Source organism: Piliocolobus tephrosceles, unplaced genomic scaffold (assembly GCF_002776525.5).
Source record: "Piliocolobus tephrosceles isolate RC106 unplaced genomic scaffold, ASM277652v3 unscaffolded_41, whole genome shotgun sequence".
Lineage (NCBI taxonomy): Eukaryota > Metazoa > Chordata > Mammalia > Primates > Cercopithecidae > Piliocolobus > Piliocolobus tephrosceles.
The window spans coordinates 311,605-334,404 of record NW_022325420.1 but is presented as its reverse complement, the minus strand read 5'-3'; the positions used below and the strand labels follow the sequence as shown (position 1 = coordinate 334,404).

General features: G+C 37.0%; 1 protein-coding gene across 9 annotated transcripts in view; it reads right to left on the bottom strand.

The window, feature by feature from the left end:
- The window catches only part of LOC111550158 (cadherin-like and PC-esterase domain-containing protein 1), a 304,071-nt gene that overhangs the window by 59,897 nt on the left and 221,374 nt on the right, over positions 1–22,800 (bottom strand). For all 9 annotated transcript variants that reach the window (XM_026454346.1, XM_023223426.2, XM_023223430.2 and 6 more), the window contains one exon: positions 790–907. In XM_026454346.1, the coding sequence (XP_026310131.1) occupies positions 790–907 (118 nt within the window). The remainder of the gene's footprint in view (positions 1–789; positions 908–22,800) is intronic.

Genomic DNA, 22,800 nt, shown 5'->3' with positions numbered 1-22,800 from the left:
AGTCCCAACTTTGGCTTGACCCCACCATCTCCACTAAAAGAAGATTGCTGGGGAAGGAGAGAAATAGGGAATGTTGAGAGTGGCACCAAAGAAGTATCCCATTCCAGGTCTGCTCAGTGCTTAGGCAGGATTTAACGCAGTAATTAAAATTGATGTCACAATTTTCTTGCCTCTATATATGAGGGAAACTAGTGATCGTGCCCCCTAACTTTTTTTTTTTTTAGTGAAAAGGAATAATTTAAAACTGAACTTGCATACTTTGCAGTTCTTTGGTTCACACTAGATATTTATTTTCTAACTACTATGTACAAATTACAGTGCCAAATGAATTAGTATAACACAAACAAGTCAGGCTCTCTGCCCTCATGAAACTGACATCCTGGGAAAACTGACATTAAACAATTAATTCAATACTTAGTAATTTAAATAATTGTGGTAACTGCTATGGAAGAAAATTACTGAGTGCTGTAAACTATATAATAAATAAACAAATCAGAGGCTCAAGAAAGGCTCTCTGGCAGAAGTAACATGGGTAACAGATCTGCAGATGAATATAGATTAACTGGGCAAAAAGGGGAGAAGAAAATAATTGACTAATCAAAGTATTTCAAATATTAAAATAATGCACTTACATTAATTATGTTTTATAGTTCACAGTCAAGAAAAAGTAATACCTTTGATTTTTTTATAAAAGGATAGTTTAAATAAGCATACTATCCTTTTATAAAAAAATCAATCTATACCAAATTATTCTTTTTTTAGAGAAGTGATGTCCAATGTGATAGTCACCTTTCATGTCCCCAGATGGACATCTTTTTAGTTCAGACTGCAAAATGGCTTCAATGTAGTCAGAAGAAATAGGCTGTAACCCACAGGTTTCCTCTGGATGAATCAGCAAACCACAATCCTGTATTAAAATAATAGATATTAGTTGTCATATTAATTAACCTGACCCATAATATTAAAATCTAAAAAATAAGATTTTCTGTGGCAAATAACCTTTACGGATAAAAGGGAGCAAGTATTCCTTATCTTTCTCCTGCTGGCTTATCAATAGTTGTTTGTGCTAAAAGTAGATAACAATTTAATCTTTATTTTGACATTGATATTCCTGTCATTGTTCTGTCAATTTAAAAAATGAATGCAAGTTTTACTTTAAAAATATATCTGTGTCAACTCATTAAAAACAAAGCAAACTATAATAGAGGACAATAGAGCAAGTGCAAAAGACAGTTATATATATAATATATATATTATATATTATATTATATTATATTTAGTTTTATATATAATAGAGCAAGTGCAAAAGACAGTTATTGTGAGCAGGGAAATGGGAACTATTTGGAGAGAATTTTATTTAACAGATGAATTTCATTTTAACAAACTTTTCTTAAGAATTCATGATACTCCAGAGTGGAATCAGATGCATGTATTTTATTCAAAGCACATTCTTATATTTACAACAGTGAGTAACATTTCACTGCACTGAATATCATTATAGAGGCATGTGATACACTAAGCAATGCTTTCAATAGTCTGACAGATGTAGAACAGAACGATAGTGTATTGCCTCTCTGAAACTTCTCTCCTTCTCCTTCCTCTGCCCCATCCACTGAGCTGCACCTGCAGCCTGGACCACTCTCATTTTCTCTTAGCTTATTCTGCAAAGCTATTGGCCCTGTACCTGTCCTTTGTCCTTCTATCCTACTTCATGTGGTTCCACTGCCACTCTTCTCACTGGGTTCTCTCAGTCCATCACAATTTAGGGCTTGCTAAACTCCTCTCGTGTCGACTGGGATTGCTTTCCCCCTAATTTTGCATGGAGGCATCTTATATTTTAGGTCTCAGCAAGGTCTTCCTGAAACTCTAGAACAATTATGTCTCCCTACTTTTGTTCATGTCAGCACCCCATTTGTTTCCTTCATGCTCTTCACCGTTTGATAACTGTTTGTCAGTTTGTTTGTTATTTGTCTGGGTCTTTTCTACTATACTGAATGTGCCATGGGAACAAATAATTATTTCACTCACATATGGAACCAGTACTTATCATACAGCAAACAATAAACATTTGTTGAATGTATAAAAAGTTAGACTTTATTGTGTCCCTCTTTATATCAGAAATTCTCAACAATGGAGAGAAACAGTGGATTTGACCTGTTCTTTGCTGTGTAACTCTGGTTCTAATCAGCAATTTATGGTTACATTCTCTCATATTCTCAACTACCCTAACCTCAGAATCCCAGTCATACAAAAAGGTCCAGGATATTAAGGAACAAGGGGAATGGAGCTAGTGAACTTAAAATCTTGATTCAGTATACATATTTTCATTTCTTAATTCATGACAAAACATGGAGTTTAAGATACTGATTAAAATTAGAAAAATGATTTGTATTAAAACGCTTATTATAATAAAGCAATAAAAAACACAAAGTTTATTATAATGTGGGGCGATCTAGTCTGAATAAACATCTATGAGTGACACTTGTTAGTATACCTGTGTATGTATGTGATATCTATCCAACCATTTATTTTTAGTGGAGACTGGATCTTTTATAAGGCTAGAAAAAAGTGTCATGACTCATCTTGCAAAAATTTGTTTATATCAAATGTTAGAGAGAGCAATGAGAAGCAATTACCATAATACATTGCTGATGGGAATGCAAGTTAGTTCAGTTGATTTGGAGGGCAGTTTATACTAAAATAAAAAGTGCAGAGGCTCCGCAACCCTGGAGCCTTCTGGGTCTACTCTAGAAAAACATAAGGGATATGTATAAGGATAAATCTAAATGGACTGATTAACATGGAGATATTTTCAAGACATATGGATAAGAAAATATCCAAAAGTTATAGAACAATTCATGCTATCTGAAATACACACATGTATGTGTGTGTTCACTCAATCAAGACTGTACTAAATATTGATTTTTTGGGAACAGGTATGTCTCTGTTAAGAGAATAAAAGGAAATCTGGATGATGGTAGTAACCTGTAGAATGTGTTCCTGGACTGGCAGTGGATGTCAAGGAGACTTTAGCTCTATCTAGAATGCTTTACTTTTTATTTAGGGAGAATGTTATTCTTCTAGTACTTGTGAAACTCAATCTTAGTTTGAAATATTATAAACAACTCTCATTACCTCAGCTGGAGACTTGGCTGTTCCTTCAGTCTAGGAGGTACCATGTTGGACGTTACTTTTAAACACAAAGTATTTACCTGTTTATAGTTCTATATGCTATAATGTCATCTAAATGTAAGTACTTCAGACTGAGATGCTGTGTTCAATTTATTAATAAAAATATATTGTAGCTTATATATACCCATGAAAATAATATTGAAACATTTTTTAAAGTTTGGATTTAAACATTTCCTGAAAATTCTTGTTTGTTTTGAGATTTCTGTGGGGGGTGTATGTGTGTGTGTGTGTGTGTGTGTGTGTGATCATGTGCTGCTACTCATCCAAAGGGCATTAGAAACAAAGTCTAGATCACAGATACCAAAGTCCTAACTGGTTTCTTCTATTGAAGCTCTACATGTAATTGGCAAGTATCTATGAATCAGAAAGATATATTGCTACTTGTGTGCTGAGGGCTTGTCCTGGGCAGGTGACCACTCCTGCTACCTAGAACCTCGTGTTGTTTTTGCATTTGCATTGTTCTGAAATACGGTGCTGTCTCTCCCTTCATATGGAGGTCCCACTGGGTATCTGCTCTGTGACAGATAGTCAGTCAGCCCTGTTGTTTCTAACTAAACAGTGACGCCAGTAAGTTTTGAGGTAAGATAAGAATAATAGCAATATTTCCAAGGACAGACCAAAGCAGAGAGTAAGAGGAGGACAGTAGATTTTGAAGGAAATGAAATTTCGAGTCATACCCTTTTCTCTGCAGTTTAGGCCAAAGAATAATGGCATTCTGTGCTTCCTATCTAATTTCCCCTTAGTTAATCTTTGTTTGCAGTTTACCTATCTTAAGCCTTTCCATGAAAGTGTTCACTATTTTGGAGAGTCAGGGCGACTAACTAGAGTGAAGGTTAATCACCTTCTGAGCTGTGGCCAAACAATGTTACCCTGAAAGTTGAATGAGCCAAAGCATATGGCCAAATGCAGACCCAAGTCCAGAGACTGGCTGACAGAGCTGAGGGAGTTAAGAGAAGAAAAGGTGGTATCAGTACAGCAGGGTAGGCTTTGTGTACATTTTATGGAATAAGACAATGGTGAGATACATAGGAAAGAGCACCACTGTGCTGGGAGTTTCACTTGTGAATTTTAGCTCCAGCTGTGTCATGAGCTGGCTGTGTGACACTTAGTCACTTGATCTAGATTTCTCATTACAAAGTGGTGAAGGCTGCAAAGAATCGCATTAGGTGAGCTCAAGTCCTGACGCTGACTGCCTTAGGTACCTACACCTTATCCATTCTCCTTTCTTCTTTTTAGCAGAAAATCCATATTTTGTTGGAGTAATGTGCCCAGCATTAAAAAAATTGGTTTCCCAGTCTCTCTTGTAGCTAAAAGGAGTCAGGAGACATAGCTCTAGTCAAAGAAATGTAAGTGAACACCAGCTAGCGAGTTCCGGAAAAGTTTTACTTTCCTGGTGCCACTTTTTCTTGATCACTCTGTTTCCTCTTTCTGCTTGGAATATGAACGTGAGCCTGAGAATGAGCAGCCATCTTGTGACCATGAAGCAACCACAAGCAGAAAAAATAGAATGAGCCTAGGATATAGGTGATGCTGTGGAGCTACGTCTACACTTTTTACTATGAGAAACAAACTCCTACTTGGTCAAGCCCCTATAGAAACATAAGATGCAGCCAAATTTCTCTCTTCCTCAGAGAGTCTATGAAACTTATAATTTAAATGCCACATGAGTTTTTTGAGTATTTCTTTAGATCCTAAAAGTGATTAATCATAGTAATAACATTAAAAAACAGGAAAATTTTCATTAGTGTCTCTCATTTCTTTCTTCACTGGGATGATTAGCAATTTGGTCAGGTTTAGGCATATTGAATACATTAGATACTTAAAAAAAAACAAACAGTTTTGTTGTTGTTGTTGTTGTTGTTGTTGTTTTGAGACAGAGTCTTCCTCTGTCACCCAGGCTGGAGTACACTGGTAGCATCATGGCTCACTGCAGCCTCGAACTCCCAAGCTCAAGAAGTCCTCCCATCTCAGCTTCCCAAGTAGCTGGGACTATAGGCACATGCTACTGTGCCTAGCTAACAGCTCTCTTTTGGTCTTAAGTGTCATCTCTTGGAGCCACAGATCTATAGACACAGAAAATGTAGTATTTAGCAGAGTTGCATAAAACAGCATTAGCTCCAGAAATCTTCACACATAGAGTGAATCATTTTGTTGGAGACTTCAGAAGGAAGCTCTAAACTCCTGAGTAGATTATCATAGTTCTCAATTGAGTGCAACAATATACTTAAAAGGAATTTTCTTATTCATACCTGTGCAAAGTAAATATGTTTAGTACATAATTAAAAAAATTTACTTAACTTTTCATGAGTTGCTAGAGTGACTAACTGGACTCATTATGATGTTCTTGGTTTTTCCTCCTGCCTGATCACAGTTTCTCATTATCTATTCCTCTGGACACGCATTTCATTCCTTACAGAATTATTTGTCCACAAAAGAATGAGTAATATTTCTCATTTGAAATGTGATATTGCTATATTTTTAAAGCAATACTGAATTGGACTATTTGAGCTGATCTGTGTCTTTAAATCTTACCTATTTTTATTGACCCCATGGAATTATTTCTCTAAGATGAAAGAAATTTTCCCTTCTCTGGCTAAACAATTTTAAATGCCCACCTAAATTTTAAAATATGCAATTACTCCCTCCAGCACGTAGCTCCTTCCAAAGAGACCCATTTCCTCCCCTTTCCCTGGGCTACTGCCATTTCCATTAAGTTAGTAATGACCTCTCAAAACGTGATGATTCTGGCATGGCCAGCTCCCTCTAGAAAGGCAGAGTGTTCCCTTCCAGACTAGGGCTGTTCCTTTCCCCATAAGAACTGACATTCCTGGGGAGATAAATTCACTCTTTGCCCACCTGAAGTAAGATTTAAGATCTTATGATGTATTTTCCCCAATGTTCTGCTGAACTGTTGATCAAAGGCATCTGCTGGTTCTCTTGAGCCTGAACACTTACTAAGCCTAAGGCCACGTGAAACCTGGACACTAGCAGATCCCACCACATCTCATATCTTTAGCACCCTTGTGCATGGACCAAAATGCAAGGCCTGCTATTCATCTCTCCTCTAATCCAATTTCACTGATCTTCTGCTACTCCATCCATGGTAAGCAAACCCTTCTACAATCTCAAAGGCTTCACGCAATGTTCCCTCCATCTCCTCACCTCCCCAGAAACCCATCCTGGCACAGGGGGAACAGGTGAGGGGGAATGGAAAGAAAACTTGCCCTGTGACTTCGTGGGAAAAGACAATTTGCCCTCTTTCTCTGTAACCATCTCCAGGGAAGGCCACCTGCATAGTCAGGAAGTTTACTTCCTCTTGTCTACCAACTGCCTCTTTCAAACCATTATTCCATTGTGTTACCCTCTGCTGTGGCTCATTTCATCTGGCTCCTCCTCCCTTGTGGCAATCTTCTATCAACATCTTAATTATGCTTCCACATACCAATGGACACCTTAGTCATTGTCATTCTCTCCATTTCACAATTTGCTATCAAAGGTCTGTATGGATTCATTCTATTTCATTCAACAATATTTTTGTTCAAATGTTAGAATATTTCATTCAAGCCAGAGATACTCTACCTGTAATTTTAAATTCTAATTCCTTTTCTCCAAATAAAATATACTTTTCTTCTACCTTATTCCTGCCTCTTCTGCAGTCATGCAGAACTTCCATTCCCATGATTCCTAACTCTCTTTCAATTTGTGTCTATAATGTTCATTTCTATACCTCAACAATCCACATCTTCCTTTTTTTATTCTACTAATGGTGCACAGCAACTCTCCAATCCTGGAACAATCCAATCTATCTCCATCCAAGGTTCTACATACCAGTCAGTGACACTGGCAAAAATCACACACATGTAAAGATAAATGCCAGACACATTTCCTGATGGTCTCTCAGTACTGCCTGGAAATCTTTGTTCTATTATCTTAGTTGGAACATTTCCCCATTCTTCACAAAGGCTACTTCAAATCTTCATCATTCTCCTTAAGCTCCCTCATTTCAACATCTCTGTTGGTCTCATTAGATGATCTTGTCTTCTAATTCATAAAAAAATTAGAACCCATTAGACAGTAATTTGCCCAAATTTGTTCTATCTGACAATAAGACAACCATGCCTAGAGATCTCTTCTTATGTTGTAGCAAAGTAAATCTTCCATCTGTGAAAGTTTGCTTGTTTCATTGTATTTTTCATCTCACTCTTTTCTACTACTGGAAATGCTCACCTTTTGCTTTTGTTAACACTACTTTACCAAATACCAACTACTTTGAAGATTCTTTCTGTTACTCAGCCCTTATGGTCTGACCTTTTCTATAATCATGCCCTTAGTGCTTTTACTTTGTATTCTGGGAGATATCATCCATCTTCATGACATGACCACAACTTGAATGATCATGACTCCCAAACTGGATCCCTGTCTAGGCCACTCTCAGGGCTTCCAGACACATAGTCATCTGCTTCCTGGACATCTCCCTTGGATGTCTCGGAAGTACCTCAATTTCAATATAACTATGACAGATATCATAGGTTGAGTCAAAACCCATTCTGATCTTACTTTTCCTTGCTTTGCTCTCCTAAAGAGAACACTAATAACATGTCTCCCCTATTTTTCTTACAGCCAAGAGTGGCCACTGACACATTTCTGGTCAGTGAAATGTAAGTATAAACTTGCAGGGAATTGCAGAGAAAGCCTATGTTTTTCTGGTACAGAGGCTGTTCCTTTCTCCTCTCTTGTTTCTTCTCTGCTTGTGGAACAGGAAATTGATAGCTGGAAGAACAACAACTATCTTAAATTATGGAGGAAAGGCCAAAAACTTTGTGGAGACTTTAGTGCTGACATCCTTGATCTTCTGAAACCATTTTGATCTGTGCTGACATTCTTGATCTTCTGAAACCATTTTGATATGTGCTGATGTTCTTGATCTGCTGCAAACGTCTGCTTCTGGACATTTTATTGGATAAGAAGAAAATATCTCTTATTTGTTTAAGCTACTATTAGTCAGGTTTGTTGTTACTCACCCAACAGCTGAAATTGAACTTAAAAAAATCATTCCAAAATCTGTTCCATCCCCAATAACCTCAATATTGTTGAGCTTGGAACATTCGGTGCCCAAGCCAGACATTTCAGTTACCCAAGTTTCCCTTCTCTTCATTGCCCCTAGCATTCAATCAATCACCAGATATTCATGTCAACTTTCTCTTCTTGATTTGTTTTTTTCTTGATTTCAATGGATACTATTTTGATCTGTGTCTTTATGTTCTTTTATCATGGGAATTGCCTTGACCTCTTAATGGGTCTCCTCTGCTACAGTTCTATGGACCACCCGTATGTCTATTTTCCACATTGTTGCTAATGTCATCTTCCTGAAATGCAAAATTTTTAAACTGCCTTTGTTGCTTGAAATAATTCAAGAGATTGTATTGCATTCAGGATAAGGTTTGGCTGGTGTCCTCCTCTTTGGCGAATCTCCATCCAGTCTTCACCCCACACTCTGCTTGACTTAAATAACTTCTACTTTGTCCAGTGCTACTTTCTATGATGTTTCCATAAGGTTAACTGAAAGCATTTCATTCGCAAGGTCTGTTTTGAAGCACTCACGTTTCTTTTTTTAGGACATGCACTAAAAAATAAACATTTTAGAATAAGAGAAAAATTAAACTGCATAGAAAGATGAACTTAGTATAAGATGCACAAACATTGTGTTAGGGAATTTTAGCTTCCATCATTAGAAAATATTTCATCAGTTCCTGCCACAAACAAAAACATGGCACAAGTATACATATGTAACAAACCTGCACGTTATGCACATGTACCCTAGAACTTAAAGTATAATAAAAAAAAATTTCAATTTTTCAAATTTTCTTATAAATTAATTATGGTCAACTGAGAAGTTTCCTGAGTGCCACATATATATTATGATAAGTACTGTAAAGTGAAAATCATGAAATATTTGGTTTTGAGATTTCTAATGGCTTCCCATTACAAGGACCTTCATTTCATTTCATTTCATTTCATTTCATTTCATTTCATTTCATTTCATTTCATTTCATTTCATTTTATTTCTACTATGAAAATCAATCTATGAGACTCATAATTTTGATTTTGAAACTTTTTTCTCCTTTTGGCAAGAAGACTGATTTCTTAGACATATGCTGAGAAGCAAGATAACACATCCTGAGTTGTTTGTGATTCACATTGAAGATGTTTATCATGCAAAATATATCATATAGAGCATAACTTTAGGAGATATTTAAATATGGCCATTTACGCTATTTAGGATATAAGCATTTGTCTCTCTAATTTTTTAAGTTCTTTTAAAAATATCATATTCACAAATTGGGAAGGAGACATTAACAAGTCTATCTAAAAATTTCGTACAAATTTATGAGGTACATGTGAAATTTTCTTACATGGGTATATAATGCTTAGTGGCCAAGTCAGGGTATTTAAATTGTCCATCATCTGAGTATAATACATTTTTGTTAGCTGTATTTACCCTACTCTGATATCAAACACTGAGTTTATTCCTTCTGTCTAACTGTATGTTTGTACCCTTTAACCCACTGCTCTTCATCCTCCTCCCTTACCCCCATTCATTCTTTCCAGACTCTTTTCATTCTTTCCATCCTCCTCCCTTACCCCCATTCATTCTTTCCAGATTTCCAGAATCTGTTATCTATCTTTTCACTCCCCACCACCATGTGATCAATGTTTTAGCCCCCACATATAAGTGAGAACACATAATATTTGTCTTTTTGTGCCTGGTTTATTTGTCTTAAGATAATAACCTCCAGTTCCATCTATGTTGCTACAAATGACATAGTTTCATTTTTTATGGCCAAGTAATAGTCCATGCTCCACATTTTCTTTATCCATTCATCCACTGATAGGTACTTATGCTGATTTCATATCTTTGCTATTGTGAATAGTACTACAACATATGAGCGCAGGTATCCCTTTGATAAGTGGATGTTTTTTCTTCTGGTTATATACCCAGTAGTGGAATTGCTGGATTGGATGGTAATTCTATTTTGGGGTGGTGGTGGGTTTTTTTTGCTTTTTTTTTTTTTTTTTAGAAATCTCTATATCGTTGTCCATAGTAGCAGTACTAGTTTATATTCCCCCCAATAGTGTATAAAAGTTCTCTTTTCTTCACATCCTTGCCAACATCTTTTATTTTTTGTCTTTTTAATAATAGTCATTCTGACTGGAGTTAGATAATATCTCACTGTGGTTTTCATTTGCATTTCTCTAATGATTAGTGATATTGAGCATTTTTTTCATTACCCACCGGCCATTTGTATGTCTTCTTTTGAGAAATGTCTATTCCTATATGTTGCCCACTTGTTGATGGAATTGTTTGCTTTTCTACTTGTTGTTTGAGTTCCTTGTGTATTCTAGATATTAGTCTCCTGTCAGGAGAATAGTTTGCAAATATTTTCTCTCATTCAACAAGTTACCTCTTGCTTTTCTTTTGCTGTGCAGAAGCGTTCTAGTTTAATTAAGTTCCATTAGTCTATTTTTGGTTTTGTTGCCTGTGATTTTGAAGTTTTAATCAAATTATTTACCTAAACCAATGTCCAGGAGACCTTTCCCTAGGTTTTCTTCTAGTATTTTTACAGTTTCTGGGATTACATTTAAGTCTTTAATCCATTTTGAGTTGATTTTTGTGACAAATCTTAAGTAGTTTGCCAAATAAGAATTGTCTGTTCTGCTATAAGTTTATTCCAAAACTATTTTGCAAATCTCAGGATGAATATTAGGTGCTACTTGGAATTCTAACCTGCCTTCCAACCTACCAGAAACCTAGTATAGATTTGTCAAGCTTCTCAGGGATAAAACTGGAGCATAATGATAATTGAAATAGATATATTTTTAAAGCATTTATTACATGCCTGGCATGTAAGTTATTTACACAATAACTTACTTTTTCTCACAACAACTCTTCCCTTCATTTTAGGAATAAGAAAATAGAAATGCTAAATTACCGAGAGGTAGGTTTTAAATGGAGGTCCATCTTACTTTATACTTCTGCCATTTCATCTTAATATATAGCTGACTTTTCTAAAAGCAGAGCAAATCATTGGTTTTGTAGTCTAATCTCAATCTTCCTGTGAATTAATCTATACTTTGTCTTTCACCTTTACTCCATCTCCACTCCAATCCTAGTTGAAAGTTGGTTGTTTAAAATCAACTTGCATTGCTTTATGTCTTTTCAGGTACAGTCACACTGAGGCTGTTTTTGGTATAAATCCGTCCACTATGTAAACCCAGATCAGAAAGTGTGTTACAATCTTTCTGTTTCTAGCACTTGTCACAGTCCTTGGCATGTGATAAACATTCAAAACATGGCTCTTGATAGAAACTATTGTCAGTATATGGGATCAATGGAAGGAGAAGAAATGGATGGATGTAGGTGTGGGGCCCAGCTGCAGAGAAAGGGTCACTGGAATAGGGAAGAAAGGGGAGAACATAAGGGTAAACATGACCTATATAGCCAATGCTGGGTTTCTGCTAGCATGGATAGTTGGGGCACTGGAATGACCTCCAATATAATTCTGGCTCTAATGTTTTTGAGTCTCTACAAAATAATTGTCTAAATAATTCCTATATGATATATTTAGCTCTAGAATTTTGTGTTTGTGGTTCTCCCTTTTGAGAAATTTCCAAATGGATTCCTTGTACAGACTGGCATCTTGTTCTGAAGGAATGAATTATTTTCTATGTTTACATGGTCTTTAAATTTAACAACTCTCTTTGCATTGTAGTCAATCAGCCATAAAATACTGAGTAGCTATTGTCTGATTCACAGCATCAGACATTCAATAAACATTTACAGAATAATTAGCTTAAGTTTACATTAGCAATAAATAATTAATGATAATCTATCTAAAATAGCCCTTGAGATACCACATACATCCCAAAATTGAATGTTTTTCAAGAAGAAAAGAGAGCAATTTATGTAAATTAATATTAAGAGAGATTTTTCTCTTTTATGGAGGGCATTTGAACTATCTGTAAAAATAATTGCATTTATATAAATTTAATCCAGCAATTACACTGCTAAGACTTCATCCTACAAATATACTTTACAAAGTACACAAAGATAGATGTACAAGGAAATTGACTGGAGCACTTCATAAAATATTAATAACACAAAACTAAACACATCTCAAGTGTCCATCAATACAAAACTGGTTAAATAACTTATACTACATCCAGATAATCAAATATTTTGTAATTCTTAGAAAAGATGGATGCAGAGGAGATCCATTCCAAGATGGCTGAACAGGAACAGCTCCAGTCTGCAGCTCCCAGCGTGAACGATGCAGAAGACGGGTGATTTCTGCATTTCCAACCGAGCCTCCGCTGGTGACACCCAGGCAAACAGGATCTGCAGTGGACCTCTAGCAAACTCCAACAGACCTGCAGCTAAGGGACCTGCAGCTAAGGGGCTATTACAAGGAAAACTAACAAACAGAAAGAAATAGCACCAACATCAACAAAAAGGACATCTACACCAAAACCCCATCTGTAGATCACCAACATCAAAGACCAAAGGTAGATAAAACCACGAAGATGGGGAGAAACCAGAGCAGAAAAGCTGAAAATACTAAAAACCAGAGCACCTCTTCTCCTCCAAAGGATTGCAGCTCCTCACCAGTAATGGAGCAAAGCTGGATGGAGAATGACTTTGATGAGTTGACAGAAGTAGGCTTCAGAAGGCTGGTAATAAAAAACTTCTCCAAGCTAAAGAAGCATGTTCAAACCCATCACAAGGAAGCTAAAAACCTTGAAAAAAGGTTAAACGAATGGCTAACTAGAATTAACAGTGCAGAGAAGACCTTAAATGGCCTGATGGAGCTGAAAAGTATGGCATGAGAACTTCGTGGCTCATGCACAAGCTTCAGTACCCAATTCAATGAAGTGGAAGAAAGGGTATCAGTGATTGAAAATCAAATTAATGAAATGAAGAGAGAAAACAAGGTTCGAGAAAAAAGTAAAAAGAAATGAACAAAGCCTCCAAGAAATATGGGACTATGTGAAAAGACCAAATCTACATTTGATTGGTGTACCTGAAAGTGATGGGGAGAATGGAACCAAGTTGGAAAACAGGATATTATCTCCAGGATATTATGCAGAAGAATTTCCCCAACCTAGCAAGGCAGGCCAAAGTTCAAATTCAGGAAATACAGAGAACACCACAAAGATTGTCCTCAAGAAGAGCAACCCCAAGACACAAAATTGTCAGATTCACCAAGGTTGAAATGAAGGAAAAGATATTAATGGCAGCCAGAGAGAAAGGTCAGGTTACCCACAAAGGGAAGCCCATCACACTAACAGCGGACCTCTCATCAGAAACCCTACAAGCCAGAAGAGAGTGGGGGCCAATATTCAAAATTCTTAAAGAATTTTCAACCCAGAATTTCATATCCAGCCAAACTAAGCTTCATGAGTGAAGGAGAAGTAAAATCCTTTACAGACAAGCAAATGCTGAGAGATTTGGTCACCAACAGGACTGCCTTACAAGAGCTCCTGAAGGAAGCACTAAACATGAAAAGAAACAACTGGTACCAGCCACTGCAAAAACATGCCAAACTATAAAGACCATTGATGCTATGAAGAAACTGCATCAATTAATAGCCAAAATAACCAGCTAACGTCATAATGACAGGCTCAATTTCATACATTACAATATTAACCTTAAATGTAAATGGGCTAAATGCCCCCAATTAAGACACAAACTGGCAAACTGGATAAAGAGTCAAGACCCATCAGTATGCTGTGTGCAGGAGACCCATCTCACGTGCAGAGACACACACAGGCTCAAAATAAAGGGATGGAGGAATATTTACTAAGGAAACAGAAAGCAAAAAAAAAAAAAAAAAAAAAAAAAAAGCAGGGGTTGCAATCCTAGTCTCTGATAAAATAGACTTTAAACTAACAAAGATCAAAAGGGACAAAGAAGGCCATTACTTAATGGGATCAATTCAACAAGGGATCAATTCAACAACAATTCAACAAGTTGATTAAAGGGATCAATTCAACAAGAAGAGCTAACTACCCTAAATATATATGCACCCAATACAGGAGCACCCAGATTCATAAAGCAAGTCCTTAAGGACCTACAAAGAGATTTAGACTTCCACACAAGTACAATGGGATATTTTAACACCCCACTGTCAATATTAGATAGATCAATGAGACAGAAGGTTAACAAGGATATACAGTACTTGAACTCAGCTCTGCACCAAGAAGACCTAATAGACATCTACAGAACTCTCCACCCCAAATCAACAGAATATACATACTTCTCATCACCACATAGCACTTATTCTAAAATTGACCACATAATTGGAAGCAAAGCACTCCTCAGCAAATGTAAAAGATCAGAAATCACAGCAAACTGTCTCTCAGACCACAATGCAATCAAGTTAGAACTCAAGATTAAGAAACTCACTCAAAACGGCACAACTACATGGAAACTGAACAATCTGCTCCTGAATGACTACTGGGTAAATAACAAAATGAAGGCAGAAATAAAGATGTTCTTTGAAACGAATGAGAACAAAGACACAGTGTACCAGAGTCACTGGGACACATTTAAAGCAGTGTGTGGAGGGAAATTTATAGCACTAAATGCCCACAAGATAAAGCAGGAAATATCTAAAATGACACCCTAACATCACAATTAAAAGATCTAGAGGAGCAAGAACAAACAAATTCAAAAACTACCAGAAGGCAAGACATAACTAAGATCAGAGCAGATCTGAAAGAGATAGAGATACAAAAAATCCTTCAAAAAAATCAATGAATTCAGGAGCTGTTTTTTTTTCAAAAGATCAACAAAATTGATAGACTGCTAGCAAGACTAATAAAGAAGAAAAGAGAGAAGAATCAAATAGACACAATAAAAAATGATAAAGGAGATATCATCACCAATCCCTCAGAAATACAAACTACCATAACAGAATACTATAAACACCTCTACAAAAATAAACTAGAAAATTTAGAAGAAATGGATAAATTCCTGGACACATACACCTCCCTGACGGATTCATAGCCAAATTCTCCCAGAGGCAAAAAGAGGAGCTGGTACCATTCCTTCTGAAACTATTCCAATCAATAGAAAAAGAGGGAATCCTCCCTAACTCATTTTATGAGGCCAGCATCATCCTGATACCAAAGCCTGGCAGAGACATAACATAAAAGGAGAATTTTAGACCAATATCCCTGATGAACATTGATGTGAAAATCCTCAATAAAATACTGGCAAACCGAATCCAGCAGCACATCAAAAAGCTTATCCATCACGATCAAGTTGACTTCATCCCTGGGATGCAAGGCTGGTTCAACACACGCAAATCAATAAACGTAATCCATCACATAAACAGAATCAATGACAAAAAACATACAATTATGTCAATAGATGCAGAAAAGGCCTTTGACAAAATTCAACAGCACTTCATGCCAAAAACTCTCAATAAACTAGGTATTGATGGCATGTATCTCAAAATAATAAGAACAATTTATGACAAACCCACAGCCAATATCATACTGAATGGGCAAAAACTGGAAGCGTTCCCTTTGAAAACCGGCACAAGACAAGGATGCCCTCTCTCACCACTCCTATTCAACATAGTGTTGGAAGTTCTGGCTAGGGCAATCAGGCAAGAGAAAGAAATAAAGAGTATTCAGTTCGGAAAAGAGGAAGTCAAATTGTCCCTGCTTGCAGATGACATGATTGTATATTTAGAAAACTCCATCAGCTCAGCCCCAAATATCCTTAAACTGATAAGCAACTTCAACAAAGTCTCAGGATACAAAATCAATGTGCAAAAATCACAAACATTCCTACACACCAATAACAGACAAACAGAGAGCCAAATCATGAGTGAACTCCCATTCACAATTGCTACAAAGAGAATAAAATACCTAGGAATCCAACTTATAAGGGATGTGAAGGACCTCTTCAAGGAGAACTACAAACCACTGCTCAGTGAAATAAAAGAGGACACAAACAAATGGAAGAACATTTCATGCTCATGGAAAGGAAGAATCAATATCATGAAAATGGCCATATTGTCCAAGGTAATTTATCGATTCAATGCCATCCCCATCAAGCTACCAATGACTTTCTTCACAGAATTGGAAAAAGTACTGTAAAGTTCATATGGAACCAAGAAAGAGCCTGCATTGCCATGACAATCCTAAGCAAAAAGAACAAAGCTGGAGGCATCACGCTACCTGACTGCACACTATACTAAAAGGCTACAGTAACCAAAACAGCATGGTACTGGTACCTAAACAGATATACAGACCAATGGAATAGGACAAAGGCCTCAGAAATAACACCACACATCTACAACCATCTGATCTTTAACAAGCCTGACAGAAACAAGAAATGGGGAAAGGATTCCCTAATAAATGGTGCTGGGAAAACTGGCTAGCCATGTGTAGAAAGCTGAAACTGGATCCCTTCCTTACACCTTAAACAAAAATTAATTCAAGATGGATTAAAGACAATATCAGACCTGAAACCATAAAAATCCTAGAAGAAAACCTAGGCAATACCATTCAGGACATAGGCATGGGTAAGGACTTCATGACTAAAACACCAAAAGCAATGACACCAAAAGCCAAAATTGACAAATGGGATCTAATTAAACCAAAGAGCTTCTGCATGGCAAAAGAAACTACCATCAGAGTTTGCAGTCTACCCATCTGACAAAGGGCTAATATCCAGACTCTACAAAGATCTTAAACAAATTTACAAGAAATACACAAACAAACCAATTAAAAGGTGGGGCAAAAGGTATGAACAGACACTTCTTAAAAGAAGACATCTATGCAGCCAACAGACACATGAAAAAATGCTCATCATCACTGGTCATCAGAGAAATGCATCAAATCCACAATGAGATACCATCTCAGGCCAATTAGAATGGTGAACATTAAAAGTCAGGAAACAACAGATACTGGAGAGGATGCGGAGAAATAGGAATGCTTTTACACTGTTGGTGGGAGTGTAAATTAGTTCAACCATTGTGGAAGATTCCTCAAGGATCTAGAACTAGAAATACCATCTGACCTAGCAATCCCATTACTGGGTATATACCCAAAGGATTATAAATCATGCTACTATAAAGACACATGAACATGTATGTTTATTGTGGCACTATTCACAATAGCAAAGACTTGGAACCAACCCAAATGTCCATCAATGATAGACTGGATTAAGAAAATGTGGCACATATACACCATGGAATACTATGCAGCCATAAAAAGGATTAGTTCATGTCCTTTGCAGGGACATGGATGAAGCTGAAAACCATCATTCTCAGCAAACTATCACAAAGACAGAAAACCAAACACTGCATGTTCTCACTCATAGGTGGGAATTAAACAATGAGATCACTTGGACACAGGGCGGGAAACATCACAACAGGGGACTGGCAGAGGGTGGGGGGCTGGGGGAGGTATAGCATTAGGAGAAATACCTAATGTAAATGATGAGTTGATGGGTGCAGCAAACCAACACGGTACATGTACCTATGTACCAAACCTGCACGTTGTGCGCTTATACCCTAGAACTTAAAAGTATAATTTAAAAAAGATGGATGTAGAGTGAAGATATGGATATATATATATATATATATATATATATATATATATATATATATATGAAAAGTTATTAAATTGCAGAACATGATGTATACTATGATCTCATTTAAGTAAAATAAAGTGTTAGTATATATACTTGATTGTGAACACATAAGTTCTAGAATGATACACAAGAAATTCTAAACAGTGGATCTCTTAGAAGATTAAGAATAGAAGGCCAGAGATGGAAAGGCAAAATGCACTTTTACTTTTTATTTTACATGCTTTAATATTTTACCATTAGTATGAATTATGGTTACATTTTTAAAACTACAATTTAAAAAATATTATTTAAGATGTTAAAGCAGAATAATAGAAGAGAACTGATAGCTCTTTGAAGTTGTATTTGTTTCCTAGGGCAACTGTGACAAAGTACCATAAATTAGATGGCTCAGAACAAATCTAAAATTAATGGCTTTCAGTCCTGGAGGCCAGAAGTCCAAAATGGAGGCATTGGCAGGTTTGATTCCACTAAGGGCTATGTAGGACTAGCAGCCTGTACAGCCATTTAATACTGTCTTGCTTTCACAAACTTATAGTCTATCCAAGGAAACGTAAGAATTAGTTAAGTAAATGTTCCAGGTAGAGGGATGAGGACCTGAAACATGCTAGAGCTGGGTGAAAACACGGCCCTTCAAGTTCAGAGTGGACAATGCTCAGAGACTGGGATAGGAAGTGGGTAGAAATTAGTCACATTAATTTGGAATTATGATTTCCATGCTTGACTCATTCTAATGACACAGAGTTCTTGAATGTGACAAAAAATTAAGCTTCTTCCACTTTGTTATATTTAAAAATTCTTACCAGGTAAGTCTCTAAACTCTATTTCCTTTTATAAAACTTATAAAAACCTTTTACTAAGTAGCTGGTTTTTAAAATATAGGACAAAATTAAATTATCTTTACTGAGGAGTAGGAAACATCTTGACTTTTACTTACAATTCATTCCAATAAAAATTGTCAGTGAACAAGGTTTACCAAAGTAATCACCTTACATTGAGTTTTAAGAAAAATGTGGCCGGGCGCGGTGGCTCAAGCCTGTAATCCCAGCACTTTGGGAGGCCGAGACGGGCGGATCACGAGGTCAGGAGTTCGAGACCATCCTGGCTAACACGGTGAAACCCCGTCTCTACTAAAAAATACAAAAAGCTAGCCGGGCGAGGTGGCTGGCGCCTGTAGTCCCAGCTACTTGGGAGGCTGAGGCAGGAGAATGGTGTAAACCCGGGAGGCAGAGCTTGCAGTGAGCTGAGATCCGGCCACTGCACTCCAGCCCGGGCGACAGAGCGAGAGACTCCGTCTCAAAAAAGAAAAAAAAAAAAGAAGAAGAAAAATGTACAACTACTTACGTTATTCTTTTTTGTGCAGAAAATTTTCCTAAAAACATGGCTTTAAAAATTGATAAGCTTCAATGCTGGGTGTTATCCTGTTTTAGTGAGAGATTACAAATATGTTTTAGTTGTATCAAAAATAATGGAACTTGAAGTTGTGCAGAGGATAGTATATACTGCTTCCTTTGCTGTTTATTTTTGGAATGCATAGTCTTACTTATAACATATTAGAATCCACCTAGTAATGAGCCATCATAGAATGTGACACAGTTGTGTGTTTCTTCCCTAAACAAATATCAGCTGAAAAGTGGTTATACATTATACTATGAAATAATTTTAAGTTACTCTGCAAGGAACTCAGGAAGGAGGGAAATTGAAGCAAATTACAAGCAAATGAATTAGTTCTACTTAATTAAATGTATTAATACGACACTAATATTGGAAATATTTCTTTACATTTCTCATGCATTCCAAATCTCTGAGCTAATATAAAGTTTTTTTCTTTTTCAGTCTTCAAATTAGCCAGGATGGGGCCAATGTGGTCCTGCTTGCTGCAGTCCATTCTAAAAGACATCCTGTATTCTCCATTTGGGAATAAATGAGTCTCCGGTTTTTGTAGAATTTGGACTGGAAAATCTAGTGAGATGAAGCCTGTGAAATGCCTAATGCTGCCCACTTCCAGTGAGGTAGAAAACCCAAGGAAAGCAGCCTTTGTTGTGGTTTCTCAGCACTTTTGGTTTTGGTTCCAGATGGAATCCAGAAGGGTAAATATGAATACAAATGAACAAAAGAATGAATTCATATGCTCAGATATAACATTCAGTTCTTTTTGACTTGCGAACAAAGAAATATAGTGTTGGAACTGTGTGTTACTACTTTGGGTTCTCTCATACTTTGAAGAATCTAGATCAGTTTTGGACGTGACAAAATAATAAGAACAAGAAAAACTTATTTGATATTCCAAAGGAGCAAATCTGTTTTTGCAGGTTGAAGCAGAAATAGTACTGATTAGAAATAGGTAATAGGTTGAAGAGATTTTTAAAAGACAACGTTTTTTTCATTTTTTTAGATTATACTTTAAGTTCTGGTACACATGTGCAGAACATGCAGGTTTTTTACATAGGTATACATGTGCCATGGTGGTTTGCTGCACCCATCAACCCATCATCTACATTAGGTATTTCTCCTAATGCTATCCCTCCCCTAGCCCCCTACCCCACTACAGGCCCCAGTGTGTGGTGTTCCCCTCCCTATGTCCATGTGTTCTCATTGTTCAACTCCTCCCACTTATGAGTAAAATTTTTAATTGATGTATACTTGCCAACAATGGTGACACCAAACAACAACAGATGTTTGCCACCTGTTAAGCAGTAAGTAGGTTTGCCCAGGAGATATTGATCACTCATACTTAAAATAATTGCTAATTGAATAATTTATAATTGAAGTTATAAATACTTCAGCATGGATGGACTGTCCCACATATAAATAGTTTGCTAATAAAGCATATGAAGTTGTAATCCTTAAAGATGTTAACTGGTAGAGAATCTTATGCCTGAGTGGCACTACTAATAGAGTTGAATATTTAATAAAAGATGCAGCTGCATTAGTTTTGGGCACCATGTGGACATTTCTTGTCTACAATTAGTAGGTGGGTGTAAAAGTAATTGCAATTTTTGCCATTGAAAGTAAGGGCTTTGGGAGTCCAAGACAGACAAATCACCTGAGGTCAGGAGTTTCAGACCAGCCTGGCCAACATGGTGAAACCCTGTCTCTACTAAAAATACCAAAAAAAGAAAAAAAATCAGCCAGGCATGGTGGAGGGCGCCTGTAATCCCAGCTACTCAGGAGTCTGAGGCAGAGGAATCACTTGGGCCTGGGAGGCAGAGGTTGCAGTGAGCCGAGATTGTGCCACTGCACTCTAGCTTGGGTGACAGAGTGAGACTCTGTCTCAAAAAAAAAAAAAAAAAAAATAACAAAAACCACAATTGATTTTGCACCGACCAAATATCTTGGTAACTGCTACATAAACACCCCTATATGCACACACCTACACATGCACACACACAGGTACACACCTCCAATGACCCTTAAACTGTGGAATTTTGAAATGTGAAGGAAACAAACATTTACAAACAAGTTTTACTTTTCTCCAGTCACAGTGGTATATGAATTTCTTCTACACAGGCTTTCAGGTGCTGTGAGGTGCTGGCACATGTAATACAGATGAGGCCAGCACACTAAGAAGAACATTTGGGAATGAATCATTGTGGTAACTGTTGAAGACACCAGCCAGACAGCATGCCTTATCAAGTCTGTCACAGCTTTCCAAAGCATTTCATAAATACCCCCAAAACTTTAAGAATAAAAACAGACTAACCAGTGAACTGAAGCATATGCCAGAGTCCATTTAATGCTTTAATATGATTAAATGGCCAACAGATGCCTTTAGGAAATGGTTATAGAAAATACAAAACAATGACATCTTCCAATGGTATATCTTGGCTTAGAGAAAAGCAGAACTAGTTAACATAGAATAGCTTATTTACATGAAACTGTGTGGATGCAAATATATATATATATATCCACTGTATTTTTTATGGAAGTGTATTTCCATTGAAATCACAAGTTTGGCTTATAAAAGCCTTTGACTGCTTGACCCTTAGAACAAATCTGGGTCTTACCCCTGCCCTTGTGGAAAGTAGGAGGCAAAAACTGTGGCCAGGCATAGTGGCTCATGCCTGCAATCTCAGCTACTTGGGAGGCTGAGAAAGGAGGACTGCTTGATCCAAGGAGTTTGAGTCTAAGGTCATCTACGATTGTGACACTGCACTGCACTCCAGCTTGGGTGACAGGGAGATAAAAATAAAAATATAAACCACCAAAACTGCGCAACCTCTCAATTAGGGAATATTCTCAAACAACCACTTCCAGATAATAAGGAATAATTCTCCAAAAGAAAAGCAAGGTTCAAAAGAGTTACTCCAAGAAACGTTAACAGTTGAGCAAACCAAAGAACATATTCCCTGTTGGAACAGGGAGTCTGTAAATCCTGCCACCGAATATGATAACTGCTGTGCGCAACTGACCACCATATATTTTCCATTCCTTTCTTATCTGAATGGGAGTTTTCTTTGAGGTTATTCTCCTTATAGAGTATGAAGTGGATGTGGCATATAATTTGTCTTTTTAGCTGTAAGTGACTGGATAACAAGGAAAAGCTTCCAGCATCCAGTACATCTCCCAGAAACCTTAGACTCTGAACTGGGTGGCCTCCTTTGGGGAGAATAGGGATTCTATGTAGAGTTCTATATAGACTCCCACCTGTCTGGGTAGGTGGGAGTCTAAAGCCAGAGAGAAAGGTTCTAGCAGAGCCTATTAATTTCACCCCAGTATTCTTTCTCCCCTTCTTTCTTTTAATAATAGAACTCAGGAGGTTTAGCTGGACACATGGCAACTGAATTAGAGGACATTTCCCTACCCCTCTTGCAGATATGTGTGGCCCTGCAACCAAGTACTAAACAACAGAATGTGAGCAAAAGTGAATTTTGAGTCACATCCTTCAAAAGGAGGGTGCTTGCCTTTCACTTCCCTCCTCCTTTTCCTTATGGCTGGGA